At 26.1% G+C, this 22,346-nt stretch overlaps 2 protein-coding genes across 4 annotated transcripts in view; one reads left to right on the top strand and one right to left on the bottom strand.

The window, feature by feature from the left end:
• Window positions 1-1,924: 1,924 nt before the first annotated feature.
• Window positions 1,925-6,311, top strand: LOC113561109 (A-kinase anchor protein 17A-like). Its single transcript, XM_026967332.1, has 7 exons — window positions 1,925-1,939; window positions 2,867-3,090; window positions 3,151-3,786; window positions 4,380-4,587; window positions 4,652-4,714; window positions 4,775-4,859; window positions 5,372-6,311. Exons 1-7 carry the CDS (start codon window positions 1,925-1,927, stop codon window positions 5,926-5,928), a joined length of 1,788 nt encoding a protein of 595 aa, XP_026823133.1. The 3' UTR covers window positions 5,929-6,311.
• Window positions 6,312-6,417: 106 nt separating this feature from the next.
• Window positions 6,418-22,346, bottom strand: part of LOC113549014 — a 35,583-nt gene continuing 19,654 nt past the window's right edge. For 2 of the 3 annotated variants that reach the window (XM_026950150.1, XM_026950152.1), the window contains exons 4-8: window positions 18,358-18,465; window positions 17,512-17,652; window positions 8,593-8,743; window positions 7,244-7,459; window positions 6,418-6,759 (exon numbers count right to left, since the gene is read on the bottom strand). In XM_026950150.1, coding sequence (XP_026805951.1) covers window positions 6,668-6,759; window positions 7,244-7,459; window positions 8,593-8,743; window positions 17,512-17,652; window positions 18,358-18,465 — 708 coding nt within the window. In that variant the 3' untranslated portion in view covers window positions 6,418-6,667. The remainder of the gene's footprint in view (window positions 6,760-7,243; window positions 7,460-8,592; window positions 8,744-17,511; window positions 17,653-18,357; window positions 18,466-22,346) is intronic. The other variant, XM_026950149.1, reaches the window with a different exon arrangement.

A 22,346-nucleotide genomic window follows, 5' to 3' on the forward strand; every position in this document is an offset into this window, starting at 1 on the left:
TATTTTGACTTTTAAAGCTTTTTGCAGACAATTGAAATTTTCGATTTTTCTAAATTTTTTTTTTGAAATGAAGATAAATAAAATTTGGCTTTCCAAAAAAAATTTAATACAAGGTTTATTATAAGTTGTATTTATCGTAGTAAAAAAAAAATCAAAAATCGTTAGTCACAATTTTTGTTTCTAAGCATTTAAAGTTCAAATGTTTACGAAATATGTCAAAATCGCAAAAATTAGCAAGAAATTTTGAAACTGAAAATTTATAACATTTTTGTGATTTATACCTAAGGTTAAAAAATTCAATAGATGGTTTTCCATAAGTTTTCCTTCAAATAACTGTAAAAAAGAACTCCAGCTATCAATATAGAAAACATTTTGTGAGCGTATGAAATTTAGTTTTTTACGAAATCACGTAAAATAACAATATATTACAATTTAAATATAGGTAATAATATAATATTATATCCTACTAATTATCCTAGACTGACAAATCATCTCTGTTCAGAATCGTTTTTCGTATACAATGATACCTGTCATTGCATTCAAATAGTGACCTACTCCCCATCACTACTATACACTATACAGCAGAGCAATACCCACTTGCCCACGCTATTTTATAATACAAATTGTATTTACAAGAGTCGAGGGCCCCCCGAGGCCCTCCAAGTCCAGGGCCCCGGGGCATTGCCGTACCTTGCCATACCATAGTTACGCTACTGCGTACTATCATGAATTCATGATATTGACTGTCACGGATGCAATTATCGCGTCATATACTCATATAACTATCATCGTGTGCTGGGCACGCGGACATGACAGCAATAAAAAATTAATTCTGACGACGTAAATATGCAAATATGTTTGATCAAAACAAACGAAATACATTAAAACAAATTTATAATAATATATGAAATTTATAATAAGCAATATTTGAAAAAACGTCACCAAGATTCAAGATATTATAATGCATTGTTCTGAATAAAAAAGCTCGTTATGATGTACAAGTCATAAAAATCTAATTTTCCTTTTTTTTATTAACCGTAAAGGTTTTTTAATACTACTGTTTACTACTATAATTTAACAAAAGCCACCGACGAGGTTGTCTTCTATATTATTTACAGCGTATTCCGGAAAGTTTTCCGTCAGATTAAATTTACGTGATTATTGTGATCGGGTGGATTTATGAACGCTGAAGTAATAAAATATGTAATTAAGTCTTGATTACGTGTCTTCAAATTCGGATGGTATGCATACAACTGGAGACGGAAATGCGCGTTTATAACATAATTTTAAATAATAATCGTAGGGCATCTATATTGTAGGTATCAATACTTACGAGACGAATTAAACCGGATCTTGTACTTGGAAAACGGAAAACGCCGTGTATATATTATTTATATTGTAAAATGTACCTATTATTTATATATATCTGTGCCTATATAGTATTTTCTATAGCCGTAAATAGAGTACTGTAAATCTTAAGTTGGTAACATTGATAAATGATAACTTATCAAAAAAAATACTTCGGCATATTTTAATCAAATAGTAAATAGGTACTAAACAACTTAAAAATATAATATTTATTTTTATTTTATAAATATACCATTAATTGACTAAGTAGTAGGTACATGAAAACTGAAAAGTACCTATGTGTAAATAGTAGTAGTTTGTTTGACTATTACTATTTACACATCATACTTTTCATTTACAGAACTATTTTTTAGTTTTACTGTTTCTTTAATTTTCCGTTTATTCTTAATTCTTTTCGTTTTTATACGTATTAGTACTTGTGTGTATTTTTATAATCAAGGGTCATTAAAGAGTAAGAATTATTTAATGAAATGTGTGTAATAAAATAATTGTAAGTTTTGCATTAACTAGGACCAGAATTTCAACTACCTAATTTGGCTGTGTAATAGTCGTTAAAATGAACTCAAAACAGGTTAATTACATTTTTAATATTACAATATATTTATAAAAACTAATAAACAATATACATTCTAATCTTTGAATTGCAAACATTGGTGGACTGATTAGATTAAGAGATTTTTTGATGTTGATAAACATCTGTAAATAAAGATTTTGCTGTAATTATTTGTTTGCAATTTATTTATGCAAATTTTAAGAATATCTTAAATTGTTTAGGTAGACAAGGGGAAGGGTTATGGGAGCTGAAGCCTTTTCCTTAGGCATTAGGTACCTACTTAAAATATTTCAAAAATTAAACTTAATGCCTATGCTTTTATGCACTTGATGTAAATTTTTTCATTTAGCCCCCAACCTTATTTAATTTCTAGATCCGCATCTGTTTATACTGTACCTATTATAAATTATTATATTTACATAATTTTCTATATTTTTAGTTTACCAAAATATTGTTTTGAATTGGTAGTACATTTTTTGGTGACTGGTTTGAAATGTATAAGAGTTTCATCAGGATACTCATTTTTAACATTAGTTCACCCAATAAATAATATAAAAGAATCTTGTTTTATTTTCTTTTTTTTGAGTTTGAGTTAAAATTTGTGTCAGGTAGTGATATTAGTAGATCAAGTATCTAGTTAAGTACTTACTTCTTGTCTCAATATTTTAATTTTAAAGTAAGTTTTGTAAATTTATAATAATTATGAACCGTTATTTTTCTGACGATTTTTACCATAAAAATATTGAAAAAAAATCAACATAATTACCATACTAACTATTATTATTTATTACTAATATACTAAACTAGAATTTTAATTTTAGTTATTACTTTGTTCATTGACTGTACTGTTATAATAAATATTAGTAAACAGTGCTCTTAAATTGTAATTTTATAGTTCTAAACTATCAAGTATTTCTTATAGCTCAAGGATATATTTTATTACAGGCTATATTTGAAACGGTAGCTGATCAATCAGACACAATTCCATTATGTCCTCGTTTGAATTTATTTCTAAAACCTTTTGCAAGGATTTTGATCACTGTTCAACTGGATGGCAAGAGCAAAACAACAATTTCCAATTGGCAAATCATGGAGCGTTTAAAAGAATGGATAGATCCAGACAAGTTTTCTCATCTTTGTGTAGCAAAAACATCTTCGGAATTGATAAGGTTAGAAGATATTTTTAAAGTTGGTATCTTCATAAACCATATTTATTGATTTGATTTTAGGTTTGACGCAGAACTAGCTGACCGTTCAAGATTATCAACAGTATTATCCCGTTTGTGTGATAGACGAATAAAATTTCCTGGATTTTCTCATTTATTGACTGTGCGAGCTATTGAATCTAAACCAGATTTTCCTACTCGTCATAATTGGGATTCATATTTTCGCGATAGCAAAGATATGAATGAACTAAAACCGGGTGAGCGTCCTGATACATTACATATTGAAAATTTACCTGTAGAATGGTTAACTGAACCTGGGGAAAAATATCCAAGTGAAAATATTCTAAAAAAAATATTCAGTGGATTTGGGGAAGTAGCTCGGGTTGATTTACCTGCTGCTGATCCATCAAGAGTAATTCATGGAGTAGGAATCTGTGATGCATACATACAATTCAGAGATTATTCAGCTTTTGCAAAAGCAATGGATACATTAAGAGGTAATAAATTAGCTTTTATCACAGATACAAAAGCACTAACAGCTAATATCAAAGTGGACTTTGATAAAACAAAACATATGACTTTAAATGCGATAACCAAAAGACATGAGCGCCGTGATCGTTTTCTGATGAGGAAAAAAGTAATGGAAGAAACAGAAAGACTAGAAAAAGTAAAGGAGTTAAAAAAACGAGAAGAAGAAAAGTAAGATAAAAATACCTAATTATATTAAATTGTAATTAATTTAAGCTTATAAATTAATGATGTTATATATTATATTATATACAGGGTGATTCTTTTATCATTATACACTCGTTATTTCATAAATTATTGAATTTTTTTAATTTTATTTTTTTCAACTTTTTATTTAATAGTGAAATCACTATCAACTTTTGATTTTCAACTGGCAACCTACATTTAAAATGTAATAAATTAACGGGGCTATTTTTTTAATGAATTTTAACATTCAAATTATTATTTTTTTGTTAATTTCTTAGCAAGATATAGCTTTTCATAGTTGGGCGATTTTTGGTTTTTATAATACTTCTTGTTTCTAGTACTTATTTCCAGTAGTCACATGGATAATAGATAATAAAAGGTACATATTTTCATATGTAATAATCTCGTTATTGGCTATTGACGCATTGATGAACTTTTTATTTTTAGTTATACCAACGTCTCACAGTTGTAATAACCTGTAGGATGAACACCTAAAAATAACAAACCACCCAACTTTGAGCAGCTATAACTCACTAAAGGTTAAATGAAAAGTATTTATTTTTAAATTTATCTTCTAGTAAAAAAAAACTTTTTGAACTGGAAAAAAAAAACGAAAGGCGTAAATTACGAGAAGAAAAACGTAAAGCTAAACGTATAAAGCGTTTGATTGATCGGGAAGCAGATGTAATGAATCAAAAAATTGCAACTGAAGAAAGACTTCTGTTAAAAACTCAAAGAAAATTAGAAGCTATTCATTTATTAGGAGAATTGTTTACAAGGATCAAAGTAAATTTATAACCTTTAAAATAATTTTTTATTAATAGATTTATAATTTAGTTTTGTATTTTAGTTGAAAATTAATTCAAAAAGTAATGAGGAAGAAGAATCTGAAAAAAATAATTCCAATTCAAATGTAAGTTATGAAATATAATATTATTGGTACATTTTTAATATAAATGTAATTAATTTTTAGAATGTTCAATGTAGAGATATCGAGTCTACTTTCAGACAAAGAATGATTGAAAAATGGAAACCATTTCAGAATAAAATATTAAAAAGTAAATTTTATTTATAATATGTTTATCTACTAAGAAGTTTACTGATTTTTTTTCAACGTAAAAATAACATGGGAACTTTTTTTATTGAAAAGTAAAGTAATTTCATTACATTTTTATTTGGTTGACGAGTAAAGTAACTTATCCTTAAAATCTATTTTGTTATATTAGTATTTCCTTAATTGTACTTGTATTTAAAAATTAAGTGTAAAATGACATATTATTTTAATTTGTTGACACCTCTTCAACAAATCCATACTTAGTGTGATTAATATTATTTCAAGTTGAAAGAAAATCTATAAACAATTTATTATACTGATAAAACATACTTGTGTACATAATAATTTGTTGTAACTTATAACACATTGTGTTGTTATTGAATGTTCAAATTACAATTTGACATTTTTGTACATTGCAATGCATACACCAAATTATTTGGATATAATTGATGTAATATCTATTTCAGTTGTTATTTTATTTTACTATACTTAATTTGTTAAAATGTTTTTTTTCAGACTTTACAAATAACAATAATGATTCTGAAAATCGTATTCATAACAATGACCAAAACAATCGTGGCCGAGGACGAGGAAATTGGAGAAGTATTCGTGGCAAAAGTACACATCAATACTTAGGTCGTGGAGCATACCTAATGCCACCGATGTTTGATCCAATGCAGTTGATTAATTATGGACACAAGTATCATAAGTATATTCAAAAACTTAATAAAAATGCAGATAATGACCGGAGTCACAGCCGTAGTCGAAGCCGAAAACGAAAGCGTTCTTTTTCCAGTAGAAGCTCTAGGAGTTATAGTCGTAGCCGAAGTCGAAATAAAAGTTATACTAGGTCAAGAAGTAGGAGTCGTACAAAAACTAGCTATTCTAGAAGTAAAAGTCGTTCAAAAAGTAAGAGTCCTAAAAAAACCCTCAAAAGTCATTCAAAAAGTGAGAGTCAAAGTAGAAGTATAAATAAAAGTTCAGAGAAAACAATAGAAAGTAGTTCTAAACATAAACATAAGAAAAAGAGCAAAAATAAGAAGAATAAAAAGCTAAAGAAATCTAAGAAATAATATTTGGGTAAAGTAATATCAAAAGGAAAACACTTGTCTTTATAATTTTAGATGTTTTATTTAAAAACCATTTGATCATACTTCTGGTTTTAAAGTAAACATAATTACATTTTTATTTTATATTTCCTACAAGTACTTCCATACTTCCATTAGGTATTTATCAAAAGAGGTGTAATCGGATATTATATGTCCTATTTTTTAGGCATATGTAAAATGTTTGGCCTATTTATAATGATGTGATATACCACAATATAGTAACACAATGACTTGAAGATGTTGCTGTAAATTATTTTTGATTTTTGTAATAACATTACTAATATATTCAAAATCACATTAAAGTTTATTTTGTATTGTATTTATTAAAAAAAAAAAAATATACTTAAATAAATAATATTATGTTTTCATGAATTTACATAAATAATAATCTAATGAATAAAAGTAAATAAATAAATAAAATTAATTGTAGCCTGTGTGCTATGTACAATAGAACATTTTAAACGCACAAAGCACCTTGTTGTACAAAAAAAAAAAATTATAATTATAATTATATTATCTACTTGTATATTTGTATCTATTATAAAAAAAAGTAATTTATATATCATTTTTAGGTAAAAGAAAAGAGTTGAGCGGCTTCATTACATTTTATTATTTCAATATTGAATAATAATAAATAATATAATGTTTTTGCTAATCAAATTTTAATTTTGTTCAACCGTTTTCAGTATCGACGACGAATAGTCTAAGACTGTTTACTTTTCAGCGATTCTTCTATTTGCACTGATTTGATAAACTGCATGGCTCTGTGCCAAGGAAATGGTGGTGACAATTGGCCTATAAGAAAATTAAAAACTATGAAAACACCATAATATTATAAAAACTTTTAATGATTGCTAACTTGACATTTTAATATTCATTATTAATATTAATATAAATTTGTATTCTCTTGTTATAAAAACGTAATAGGGCGCATAAAGTTTGAGGTACATTAAAAATAATATTGTACGCTTAAAATAATAAAATGGAGATGCGTTGTTGCGAATGGGTCAGTAGAGCACGAAAGCTGTTTATATGATGCCTATCCTGATATAATTAAGGGGCTTGAATAGATAACGAAAAACTAAAAAATAGCAAGGGAATACTTATAAAATTTAGTGGACTTGAATGTTTTATATTGATAGTCTGACGGACTGTGTAGAATGGGAAGTTTACCAAAGTGACAAGTGTACTTCATACGTAAAGGCTAAAGTGTGGTAGCGATGTTCTACACACATTAAAACTATTGAAGTTCGATTGAGTAGCAGAATAGATAACTTACTTTCTGAAGACCTCCTGTAGTAGGAGTCTAATGATCGGGGGGTCCTCAGAGGCCTAGCCCGTCGCTTGGTTATCGGCGCTGGACTAGAATGGAGAGGTGGCGCCAACGTAGTTTGGTGACCACCTCCTCCACCATTCTTTGTCACGCACATCATACCGTACACTCTAATGCCGGGGACGCTGGCGTACGTCGGTTGGTCGTGACTCATTGGACCTTCTGTAAAAAAAGACGACTATATGTAAATAATAAGTTAATTATAAAAATCGTAAACAATAATAATAGGTTGATGAACGAAGAAAAAAAAAATCACGGTATAGTACAACACAAACCGGTAAATTAACACGTTCTTCAATTGTTGCTTGTTGGAACCCACTGTGGTACTATCCAATATATATATTTAGAACATTCGATCGAGAAACATTTCCAGTTCGGAAAATAAAGATTAGAAAACGTATAGAAAAGATAACTAGATAAAATTTTTTTTTTGAATTTTACGATGGATATCAAACTAAGCGCTTACGGTGAATTAGAAATATTTAATAATATGAAAAGTCTACGTGCCAAATTAGAATGAAATTATTTTCATCTTTTGTATTTCGTGCATACACGTACGTACGAGATGACTTAACAAGCATGCTCATACATATTTTTCTTTCCATACTTGCTGAATTTACTAAAATTCTGATTTTTGGAATTTTTTAATATAATATTTAAAGATTATATTTTCAATTTCATACCATTTAAGAAGAGTCCCGCGGTGACCGATAAATACCTATATTCCTTTTTTAAATGAAAAAATGACCATCAATTACTGTAAATCGTAAATCAAATGATTTTTTTAAAAATCTTGATGTACCTATCTACCTATCTAAATCAAAATTCGAAAGAAAAGTTTCTGATAGTTTTTAAAGTTTATATAAAGGTGCCATAGTACTACATACCTATAATATAAAATCCTTAAAAATGAGATATTGAATCTAGTATTTATTATATTCAAAATTGTTTACAAATTCTAAAATGTAGATAGATCAATATATTAATTAGGTACTAACAGGCACCTATACCTATCTAATACAATATTCAAATCACCATAGGCCTCATAAAAAGGGTGAATATTATTTGAAAAAATAAGTTGATACCGTCACTGGACATTGTTATTCCTTAAAAGTTGAGTAAAAATATAAGTATGTATAAAATATGATTCATATTTCATATAAGTACGGTATTTATAATTTATAATACTCAGAATTTGAATAAATTCATTACTTGATGAAAAAAATGGAGTGAACACTGAATGATTTGCATAAATCACGTTGGTTAATATTTATTAATTGTGTTGTATATCATACCCAACAGACTGGTGTGCGGACATCTGCAGATGACCAGGTAATGCGACTTGCCGGTGCGGACATTTTGTAGAGCCAATAAGGACCAGTCTCTCGGCGAACGGCACGTCCTCATTTCGGCCACTGGTTCGCAGGTCTTGACCAGCGTGAGGATCTATATGGTGTACGCGTAAAAAACACACGTTAATTAGTTAATAATATATTTTGTTGTGCTATATTATTCAATAGATATTATCACTGTTAATTTATCATCATACTATTATTAATTAATAATAATTGTTGGTGATAATATTATGATGTGTATAGTATATCGCCCTGCACTCCTGCAGGCACTTAAACCTATCCAGTGGCGTTCTTTAAACAATTTATATAGATGGGGGGGGATAATGAACTCAATATACTTTTATTTCCAATATATATAAATGTAAATGTATATACAAAATGTACTACTACCTATGATTATCTAATAAATTTTTATTTTTGTTTTGGCGCCATCTTTAAGGGTACTCGTGGGAACTTCGACAGAGACGCACGACCGTGGTAACCTGGCTTCAGGTCGACGTGTTATATATTATGTCATTTGGGAGCGGGCATCCGTTATATTTTCATCCAGACATTACTCAGTCTCGGGAAAACATTAGTTATCCTGTCGGATTCAAAATTATTTTCATTCTACGAGTGTGCATAATATGTCTTATAGTAATAGTACAATTAAGTACAGAGCGATAACATTCCAGTGAAACTATGAGTCTTATCGAACAAAATTGTTTTTGGACGATCAACGTGTCAAGGTAAGGGAGTAAGATCCACCACCAGTCACCTATATCGGCTAAATAATATTTTTTTTAATAACAGCAGTGCAGCTGGTTCTTTTAACGGACACTATATAAATATATAATAATTATAATATAATGCAGTTCGACCATTAGGTATTTTTTTTTAATCTAAGTGCAATTGAATTAAAATGAGTGCAATTCAACCCTATCCTTATATGGTACGTCGCGTATAGACTATTTAATCTCCATATTAAAATAATATGCAGGTATATAGTACCATAAGCGGAAATTTGGTTGAATTTTTAGGGAGGCTATAATAATCCAATGTAAAGTGACCCCGTAACCCCTTTCAATACACAAATATAACATAATATTACCTTCAATTTGTGTAGGTCTATTGAAATATTTGGGGAAGAGGGGGCTGAGCTCCTCCCCTAAGTCTCTTATTCACGGTACATTCTTTTTTACTGATGCATTATTTATGCTATCTGTGTATACTCGTATTTTGGATATTATGCTTAAAAATCATGTCCATGTGATGATATAAATAATATTATAATAATAATTAGGTATCAATGTTTAATAATATTCAGCTGACAGTGTGTGAAATGTCCAATGGCCAACTTATTCTGAGACGTATATTTTTAGTTTTCATAAAATTTTATTTATACTTAGAAACATACCGAAAATCTGAAGTATCTATACATATTATATAAATATAATGTACGCCGATAATTGAAGTTATTTTTTCTGCATTTTCGTATTTGGTTTGAAAACATTAAGGTTTAGTGGCTCATTATTTAATTTTCATTATTTCAACTAATTTTGTTTTTGATATTGTATTCCAATTTAAACTGTATATTTCAAAAATACTGCTATATGTTTTTGTTTTTAATGTTCTTAGAAAATAATTCGTATAGATAATTTAGGGGAAAAAAACAAAAACTCCGATGTAATTCGACATGTATGAATGAACTTAACTACCAGAAAATAAGATATAATGTTTAGGAGTGTATTTTTGATGTTATTATAGAGATTATCCAAATTATTACTGTTAAACAGCATACATAATTTTCAGTATATATTACTAACGTATATTGATTTTTTTCTTTTAAGTATACGATAAATGTGGAAAAACAAAGTTTCGTATAGCCTGTTTATTATAGGTATATAATACAATAATGGTATATTTTTTCGATGCTGAATTAGGAAATGTGAATTATATTATTGAGCCCAGTTATGAAATATTATTTAAATTGCCACAATCATAGTAAACGATTATTTCATGTTCGATTTTTAAATTGAATTTGTTACGGTTCTCTTATCGCTGAATAAACTATTTTAGTTTAAGGTACATTTTACACCAAGTTTTTCTCGACATAACTATTTATTTATTTATATTATTATTTTATTATTTTTAATTTGTCATCTATAAAATCTCAAAACAGTGAAAATTTTAAGTGTGAATAAGCTTAATAATATGCGTATTATTATTTGTTTAAAAAGTTTAAATTATTTTATCAATTATTATTATTGATCAAATAGATAAATATTTAAACAAACGTAAACATTTTTGAATATTAAAACCCAATTATTGAATTCAAATATTATGATAATAGCGGAAAATTCTATATACTGTTTCATATGGAAGTGTTTATTATTTGATTATTACTAATAGCATTGAATATAATAGAATCTATACTCATAATTGTGTATTGGAAGTTGGAATTAAACAATTTTAATTTTTCTAACTTATTCACAATATCTACAAACATTTGTATCATTAAAAGCATTATTATAATGGTTTTTTTTTTATTCATCTTAATATCTTGCTGACAACTTTATGTTATTAATTTTTTTTTCAATCCTAAAACGGTTGTACTAAGTTGTTTTTTTTATCAAGCTAATATATATTTTTATTCAAGTGTAAGTTTGTTTATAGACATATCACATAATTAAAGTATAATGTATTTAAGGTGACGTTATTAAATTAACTGTATATAATGATAAATGATAAGTTATTTACTATCAAATGCAACAACACTATCAAACCCAAGATTAAAAATTATACTATTATCTATAAACCTTGAACCAAACCATGATTATTATCAATATTATCACTGATACCTTATCAGATTGTTGGAATTTAAATTATCTGATTATCTATATTTAAGTAGGTAGGTAGGTATACTTATTTATATGTATAAGGTTAAATTATGATTTATGATAATATCATACATCGAATAAGTAGAAAAAACAAGAAATTGTTGTAAAAAATCATAGTGTATATGTCTATACAGAATTAATTTTTTTTATTTTATATATATTCTAATAATAATATTAAAAGATAATATGCAAATGTAGTCTCGTAAAAATGTATTTTTAAAGTATAAATTGATTATAGTCATCTCTTTAAAAAAATATAAGATCAAAATATTCAAAATTGAACTAATAAATTTAGAACAAATTAAATTATATTTTATGAAACTTAACAATTTTTTTAATAATTACATTTTAAAAGTAGCTGGGAAACAATGATATAATATTACAAAATACATTGTGTTTGTATTATAGGAAGATAAATTGTCCATCTAATTTACAGTTATTTGTATAAAAATATAATAATTGACATTATTTACATAATTTCATTAAAAATGAATTAATAAAACTGTATTTATGTATATATATTATGTAAAAATGTATAAAAAATGTCTCAAATGTCTTATACAGGCGTATTGTATTGTGTAATATTATTAAACCTTCAAGTCTTAATTACACATAACAGGAAAACATTATCTCCAATGTATCATAGAAAATGTAATAATCACTATACAAATTTTATTTTTATTTTATTATTATATTATTAGTTTTTTTTTTTAAAGTTGAGCCAAAATATTTTTATAATTTTTTATAAAAAAATAAATATGGTCATAATAATTTATCATGATCTACGTTGTAGTCTTATAGAAATTATAGAAAAAAAAATGTATAAATGTATAGAGATTAGTAAACTATCACTAAAACGATTAAATAAACAATTTATAACAATTAAATAGGTAATTCGTGTTTGTTTTTAGTAGTATATAGGTATAACGAAATGTTTTAACAGTGTATTTACGTTTTCTCGGTGATTTTTCATGACTAGATTAGAATCAAATACAAAAATATAGTATGGTGTATTATGCGTGTGTATAAATGTATGTTTTCCGTAGAACTAAGAACAAAAGGAATTTCGTGTACTTAAGCGTGTAACTGTTTGTTGCGGGTGAGTAAGAGTTCTAGTCGAATGGTCGTGTTAATAACGACCGACGTGTCTGGGTCGAGGCAGCGGCGACGCCACCGTTGCGGATGTTATACCATTTTCACCTTTTTGGCGGCAATATAACAAGATTTATGGTCTTGAATAACGCTAGCGTGTGAGTCTACTACGTTTAATGTACCTATATATGTACATATGGTAATAATAATAATAAATAAATAAATAATAACGTGTACACGACTATTCGTGACGATCCTAGCAGCGGCAGCGAGCGTTTGCGTGTATTATTGTGTGTGCTTATATATATATATATATATATATATATATATATATATAGTACGTATCTAGAGTGGTCTTCTATTCCTTCGATCGCCACTGAAAGACTATAATATGTATAATACAGTGGACTAAATAATAGTATAAATATAATAATATTATACCGGGTTAAGGTTAGGAGGTATTACTCGGCACGCGTTTAGGTTTGGCCGACGCGATAAAAACGGCCTGTACTCAGGGAAACGTTGGTATCACATGTGGTCGCGCCTGTCGTATTAGCAATTCAAATGGTCGCGGGGGTGGAGGGAGTGTGTGAAATAAGTGGGTCGTAGCCTGGCGCGATAGAAAAAAACGGTACTCTCGCGGCTTTTTTTTGTGTATTTTTTTTTTTAGTTTACTATATACACGAGATCAAAATTGCACGATTTCACGACATTTTCCGCACTATCTACACCTAATGCATATACGTATAGTAATATATATGGTAAAGTAGCAGCGGGTTACCTATATGCGCACGCGTATATCGTATATTACGTAGAATTATTTTTAAAGTATATAATAATAAATATATGTATTTTATTATGTACCTGTAGCTTATCGCGGTGAGCATAAACAAAGAGTTTCTATTTTCTATGTACATGTATTTTTTGTATAATTATTATACAACTCAGTATATTGAAAACATTATTAATATAAATACGGAATAGATAATATATAGTTAGAAGTTAGAAGGTAGGTACCTACCTACAAAGATGAGCTAAACGAACATGCTCCAATATTATTTAATATAACGTATTTGTGTTAAAATTATAAATTTAGCTATATTAATCATATTATATTATCTGTAATTTTTTTATTCTATGACCTAGTCTAATATAAATTATACATTAATAATATAATATTTTATAATAACCTACAGTAAATAAATATAGTTTTTAAATAAACATCAAACATATGAATGAAAAATTAAACAATTATAGATATAATCATAATAACCGTAGTTATAATGTGTTGAGAGTATTTTTTGGAATATTGAGTTTTTCATCTTTATTATAAAGGAACTTAAAAAAAAAATAAACCAAAATATTCAATATTTTTTTTTGTATTTTTGCAAATAAGTTTAATGCCAAATGTTGGTTACTTATAATATAAAAGAAACTAATTTCACCATAAAAATGCTCGTTCATATTATATCAAAAAGTACCAATCTTTAAGTTATTTACATTGTTTTAAATGAGAACTGTGCGAGTATAATAAACTTTTTTTACTGTGTACGTGCCACATATTATGTGAAATGCGAATATTGAATTATGAATTTTTTCATGTGTATCTATGTAAAACAATGATTTTCCCGAAGAGTGTACAGTGATTCCAAAGTGCGAATACTTAAAAAACAACTGCATATTTAACTTGTTTTCTCTTGACAGTTTGACTAGACAGTAAGCACTAGACACATACACTTATTATTCATTGCGCATACGATGAGTACACTAAAAAAAAATTAATTATTCAGATTTGTTTTGTTGCCATACGTCTTCTTATTTGGAAATTTAACAAATTATTGAATAATATTTACTTCATTGTTTTTTTTACACTACATTCAAAACGTTAGATGATAAGTTGGTCAAGACTCAGCAAATTTAATGATATGCCTGCCAGCGTATCATAGGTAATTGAAAGAATATAAAGTCATAACCATTTTTTTCACTACCTAATACCTATATAATATCATTATTGACATGATACATGGTATGGTAATGCGGTACATTATAGGCTCATAATAGAAAAGCGAAGTATTCTTTTATTTTATTTATTTTTGTTCTCATCATCTCATCATATAATTTATTTTTGTGCCTTTTGCTTCTTTGCTGATATGCATATTTTATAAGTCGTATATTGTACATGAAATATAGTATTTTTCTAGGTCGTAGCTCGTAGATGTATATATTATATATATTTTTTAAATATAAATGATATATTTAGATACATACAATCAATATTATGTATATTACATACTTTAGAATTTATACATCGATTTTTACAAAAAACATATGTTTTAAAAATATTCAAGCACAGTCGTAAGATTTTGAGAACATGTGTGTTTTGATTTGTACATTACTATTTAAACTACATATATAACTATAAACGTATTACAAATTACAACAATAAATAATAAATTATTATTATTATAAAAAAATTAAATTTAAGTAGTAGGCATAATGCATATTATATTCCAATACTCCAATAGAAGATTTTAAAAAAATCAGTTCAAGACGGGGTTAATGTGGTACACTTATACAATATGCGTTTAAAAATACGTCTATACTCTATAGTAAAACCACGAGGCACGAATGTAAGAGAATTTAACGCATGTTTACAACAATTAACACTATTAGAAAATAGAGTTTTAATTTCTATGATTTCATTCCATTGATTTACTATTTTATTGTTTTCTTAAAATGTATGACAAATTTCATCATTTCAAAGATAACATAACCAATTCAAAGATATTTTCTTAAATTTCCAATGATTATATTATTCAGTTTTCTTTAAAATAAAGAAAAAAAATATTTTATTTTATGTTCAACTGACTTAGAAACAATGAAAGATATCTTCATTTTTATGCATAATTATGATGTTGTATTAATGAAAAATAATACTTAATTTGTTAACAAAATAGTTTAAAATCAATAGCTTATTACATTATATAAATTTCAATCAATCTTTACATCAATATTAATTTTCCTATAATCAATGTTATCGGATATCATAATTCAAGTTTTCTAAAATAGTATTAGTTTTAAGGAAAACATCTTAATGTTAATGGAATATTATCAATATTTTGTTTTTTCTCAATTTAACAACTGTAAAATGGTATTGAATTAATAGCATTTTTCGCTATATTGACAAAAATATATTTTTATAGTTTAAAATAAAAAAAATATCAGTCAATTAGTAGAAAAGTTTTGGCGTCGCTTTATAGCATAGGTATATTATGTAAGATTGCAGCAAACGCGTACTTACTACTGCGCAAACTATTATAGCTTTTATTTGTATAAGAAATGTCTAATATTAAAACATTTTAAACTAAATCTGTTTAGTAAATTTATTTATTCTATATTCTTTTAGGACTGAAACAAATGGAAAGCAGTTATTTAAATCTTATGTTCTATTTTTAAAAAGAGTACCTAGACTCTATTATTATAGTACTCTATAATTCCTCCCCTCCAATTTTTTTTTATCAAACTATAGCGTTTATACGGTGCTATGATGTATTTATTGAAATTATATAGAACAGGCATAAGCATTAATATTTAATTCTTTAAATAAATTTGGTATATTAAAATATTGTATATTCTGTATTTTTCTATGCTAATGGTAATATATAATACATAAAAAAACATGAAAATATAAACAGATATTGTTGATAAATAGTAAATAAATTAAAAAGATAATTAATAAGAATATCCAAGTTTAATTACACATAAATTATACTAATCGCATAGCTAAACAATATTTAACGTAAAATAAAAAAAGCAGCTCAGAAATAATGGCTTAATTGCTCAAGATTTGGCATCAATTATCAATTCAAACTGTAGGCGATAGGTGTTAGCATTAGGTTTCCAAGCAGAGGTAGGTACAATAGTAACAAGAACGAATCTTGCTTCGGCGGATTTGGACGACGCCTTGATTAATACGGTGCTCGAATTTTTTGCATTTTTTAAAAAAAAAAAAATCATTATATTGAAGGAAAATTTACTTTTATCTAGTACATTAAATCTTTAGTTTAATGATATTAAGGTTATAATTTAAAGGTAGTAGTATTAATCTTATTACAATTCATATTTATTTCTATTATATGATTTCTTACTATGAAAGAAATAATTTCTTTAAATTGCTTATAGTCATAATTCATTTAATGGAAAATTTATTATTTTTCAAGAATTATCAGCTTCATTAATTTAATGAAATCAATAACCTTTTTCATTAATTAAATGAAATTTTTCTTTGTTTAGCTCAGCTTTTGTCTCTTTTGTATAAGTATCTATTTATATATATATAATAAATTATAACATTGATATTATACGTTTACAAAATTGTTTTATTAATAACTTTAAAATCTAAAATTTAGATACTTAGAAAATAATCAATTAAATTAATTACATAGGTATTATCCATTATAATGCATTTATTTGATTTATAATTAAATATCTATGAAGCAACAGTACGTACATATACATATAATAATTATTTTCATTATTTATTGTTTTTAAAACAATTTAATTTTTACTCCATCCATTATATTATAATATACTTATTGTATTGCGTCTTGGATACATAATATAGTTAACAGCTGGGACGAAATTATGTAAGGAATACGGATATTTTAATTTATTCCAAAATTCTTATGAATAATGATAATAATTGTTCCAGGTTTCTAATTAAGTGAATTATTGATGACAAATTCTTAATAGTATACTTAGCCAAACTATTACTTTATCACTGATCTATATAGTGAAGTCTAGTAATTTAAATTATTGTGTCTAATATATTGGTAAATTTTAGATAGGTATGTATAATACCGGTAAAATGCAGTTTATTTTTACTCACTTTGCCGGTTGTGTCCGTAGACAGTTCCGTAGTGTGTAGGTCGTCAGCATTCAAAGATGCAGAGCATGGCTCTTTGTATCTGGACGGACAGGCGCATAACGGTTGCGTGTAGTTGAGTCTAACATATACCGCATTACACACCTATAATAAAATGTATTAATTAAACACTTGTTGACCATATATAAATATTTTACGGTTAAATATGGATTTTTACAGCACTAATTTAATAATTTACATATATTAAATTTTTTTGTTAAAATTAGTGCTTAAATTAGTCTTTTATTCTTTAGTTAAAATTAATAAGAACATTGCAAACATAGGTAGGTTGTAGTTATTACATCTTTGAATTAATTTTTAAATAATTGTGCGAATAAAAATATTAGTTATAATGTCGATTTAATTTGTACAGAAATATAATAAATATAATTAGCTAGTGATTTTGTATGCGATATACTACCATTAAGCTATATATTTAACTCTAATAATTAATGTTTTATTTAAATATATTTTTATTCAACACCATTTCTCGTCGATTTTAAGACTATTATTACATTTATATATACTTTTAATATATTTAAATAATATTATAAAAAAGTTGTCTTAGACAGTCTTAGTGTCTTTTTAGAAATTATCAAATATATTGACATTAAATTAGATATTAAACATTAAATAATAATGTGTTGCAGTAGTTCGCATAAAATACCAAAATAATTTAGACGGTAGATAGACCCCCGATTTTGTTAGATTGATTACAATACTGCAAGTGCCTAAATAATTATTATAAAAAAATTGTAATTAAACTAAATCATTTTTCATAAGAAAAATAAAAAATAACTAATACTATACCTGTTGAACTGCACACTCGGGTAGTAGATATATGTGTTGATTGTGTGGATAATAGTGGTATTTTGTAGGTTTTAATCCTTGGTTAGGCGTTGCAGATTTATTCGTTTCCTGTTACAACAAAATAACGTTTATGTAATATTATAGTCTATAATTATTTTTAGAGTAAAAAAGCTTCGTATACAAAAATCTAAAAGATTGTATTAAACATATATATTATGTATAATACATACATACTTTACGTACATATTTTTGTTCAATGCAATATTTTATTTTCAATATATTAATAATTAACATGATTAATTAATATTTATTAGTTAGCTACTAAAATATTAAAAGAGCATACTCATTTTTTATAAATGTAATAATTTAAATTTCTCATCACGAGTATGTTTACATCATCGTGATACTTATTTGAGATTCAATCAATATATTTTTTTTTTTAATATTTTACATTTTTAAGCTCATTTTATTTTTTTATTACATTTTATACTACGTAAAAAGTACATTTTTATCATTCTTATTCATTATAATATTATAATAACTAATAAGTATATGATCGATTGTGTCTTCGGGGAGTCTTATACTCTTATCGTATAATTTTGATAATTAGAACGAACAAGTAAATCATACGTTCTTTGTATTTATAATAAAACCACTTTCGCTATTGATAGATTTTGGAACCTAATACTGTACAACCAAATGGACACTTGACTCACGCCTCCTGATAATCTAGGACAATATTTTGAAAATCCTACCAATTATAATGCCAATACTCAATTACACCTGTCTTTATTAGATTCGTTTTCTGATTCGGCTATTCATTCGACTTTTTAACACTAACAAACAATATTGCCCCTGGAGTATACCGCTATGGCCCAGTTATGTGGGCGGCACCTGAAGCTTAAACGTATGGTGTCATTGTCAGTGTACATAGAAACTCGCCTGATATGCTAGAAATATGATATAGTAATTTCTATTCCGTAACGATGTGACAAATTTGTGTTTATTTGTATGCAATCATATTGTTATATAGGATTATAAACAAATACTCACATGACTTGAACAGGCGTACATAGTTTTCTTGAATACTATTTTTAATGACGTTTTATTTTTATTTTCTTACACAAATAGTAGTATTGGTATACTATAGTATTATATTAGTATTAAAACATCACTGTGACACACTTGAACTTCTTCATTAGGTACAAAATTAGTTGCGGTCAATGGTAATTTTATAATGATGGATTGATTGACAGGTATTTTGATTTTTGGCATTATATTTAAATGGCTCAATGACCAAAGTAATTTTCTCATTGTACGCATATTCATTGAATTGTTGTTGTTATTGTGAATATATTTATGTAGATTTTTTTATTTAAGTTGCAGTAATATATTATGATATTATGTTAATAATAATTAAAGCTTATTATGTATGTGTGAAAAATTGACATTTTTGTTCTGATTTTTTTAAAATTCCATTGCATTTTCTCTATTATCATCAAAATGGCCAATATAATTACGATAAATACATTAATGCTAATACTAAATTATTATATGTATGTTTGCTATTTTAGCATTCTATAATATATTAATTTATCTTTGAACTTTAGATTTCTTAATTTTTACTTGACTGATGTAAATAAAGATATATATTTTTATTTAATATATAGAATCACGTAGGTACATTGAGTATTGTACTAGCGTTTGAATAGTGTTACTTTTTTATTTGTTAAATTCCGCTAACTTGTGGAATTTATCACATTAAATGAATTTTTAACAATTCTTCTACAGCGACGTAAGATCCTATTGCACATCTAATTCACGTGAAATTACCATGCCATCGTGTGAAATTCCATGTTTAAATCCAGTGGGCGTGTAAGATTTGTGAATTGTTATAAAACGACTATAGTATAAAAACTAATACTATTAAACGGTAATTTAATACTGTATTTCAGCGCCTGTATTTTGCAATTCACATTCCATTGACCGAATCAATTGGCAGATTTTTATTTTAATCTAATCATATGTTTTTTTTTACTAAATTTAATCATTTTAATTAATAAAGTGATTAACGTGATTTAGAATTTAGTGACATTCTTTTATACACAAATAATGAAGTATTTAATTATTTAAGTAAAAATTTAAGAGATAGGTGTTGATTATGTTATGTTTTGGTATTGCAATAATGATACAAAAAAAAGGTAGGCTAGTGGGTACTGCTCTATTGTACATTGGGTGTTGAGTTGGTCACTATTATGGGTATGTTAAATTTGAATTCAATGATATATCATTGTATACAAAAAACTATTCTGAGCGGAAACGGTCTATTAGCCTATATTACCATTTAACAAGTATATTTCATAAAATGTTTTTTTGATATAGCTATTAAATTAATTTATTTTACTTTTAGTATTATAGTTGGTGATGATTATTTGAAATAAAAATAATTAACCTCGGGTTATAATAGAAAATAGTAGTTTGTGCCATGTAGTTAATGAGGCTATACATCAATTAACATTATAATAATCTTTTGATGAGGAATTATTTTTAAATTTTGTGGTAGTTCTAGACTACTGTTTTTTTTTTTTTTTTTTTTAATAGAATATAACATTAATTTTATTTTATTATTATAACCAAGAATTTTTTTTTTTATAAATTTTTAACTAAACCTATATACATTTTATAATATAATAATACACTTGTTTATTTTTTGTCAGCTACTAATTTCTCATTTACTAATGTATGGGTAATAAATTGCTCGTAAGCCGTCCGCTAGTCGATATGTGTTAATGTTGAAGTAATAAGACGTATGTACGAGTACGTACACACATGGTTGGCGCTTGATGTTTTGAAAATCAAATTGTTATACAAATATTTATATTACGATTATTACAATTAACTTTGGTAAATTTTATAGTATTATAAAAAAACCTACATAAAATATTTTCCATATAGAGGGGGGATAGAGAGTGTGAATCTCCCAGCATATTTTTGATCAAATATTTACCAACAAGTGCCTAAATAATATATAAACTATAAAGTATACTATGTATACTTGTATATTATTCTGATATTTATCAATGATAAAAATATATAATTTTTTATAAAAAAAATAAAAATTTAGTTTACATTTTACACTTTCATGTTCTAAATTTTAAAAAACTGCTGTAATACTTCTCGTTATATTTTTATGTTATTTTAATTTGTTATTAGTGATTAAACTTTAGATAAAAATATTAGTATCTTGATTTTTAAACTAATGTAATATGTGACACATATTACATATCATATTCTTGGGGATCCACTAATAGGTGACTGACCCTTTCTTGATTTAAATCGAGTTTTCGAATTTTATCACATTCACTATTATTATATTTTGTATGTTACATATATATTTACAATCTACTGTATTTAATAACTAAGGTTCGGTAGCTATAGGAGTTGCATATTGTTCTCTATGCTCTCAATTTATAATAGACCAAGTTAAAAATCTTAGTTAAACAATGACGAGATTAAAAATATGAAATTAGAAATGCATATTTTGTTGATTTTAAAGTAAAAAATATATATTTCTTAATTTTTATATGAATATCGTGTATATTTAATATTTTCTAAAAAACTTCAACTAACAAATAATGAAAATATTTTTTTAAAACATAATACTTATTTAATACATAAGCATACCTATGTATTAAATAATTATTAATTATATTCTTTACATTTTATATGCCCATGTCAATAGTATATGAATATTGAATATAATAAAATATAGGCATATTGCTTATAATTGGTTTTAAAATCCGACCACCTTTATAGATGCAGGCAATTTCAGGGAGGGGGAGGGTGGCTAACATAAATTGATATAAAAACGTATAATAATTAATAATATAATACAATTTATTATATTTAAGATCAGTATTTACTAGGTTATAGGTGATTGAGTATCATACGTATCGTATTGTATTTATAATTAAAGGATCTACCGACCA

Source organism: Rhopalosiphum maidis, chromosome 1, assembly GCF_003676215.2.
Source record: "Rhopalosiphum maidis isolate BTI-1 chromosome 1, ASM367621v3, whole genome shotgun sequence".
Classification (NCBI taxonomy): Eukaryota; Metazoa; Arthropoda; class Insecta; order Hemiptera; family Aphididae; genus Rhopalosiphum; species Rhopalosiphum maidis.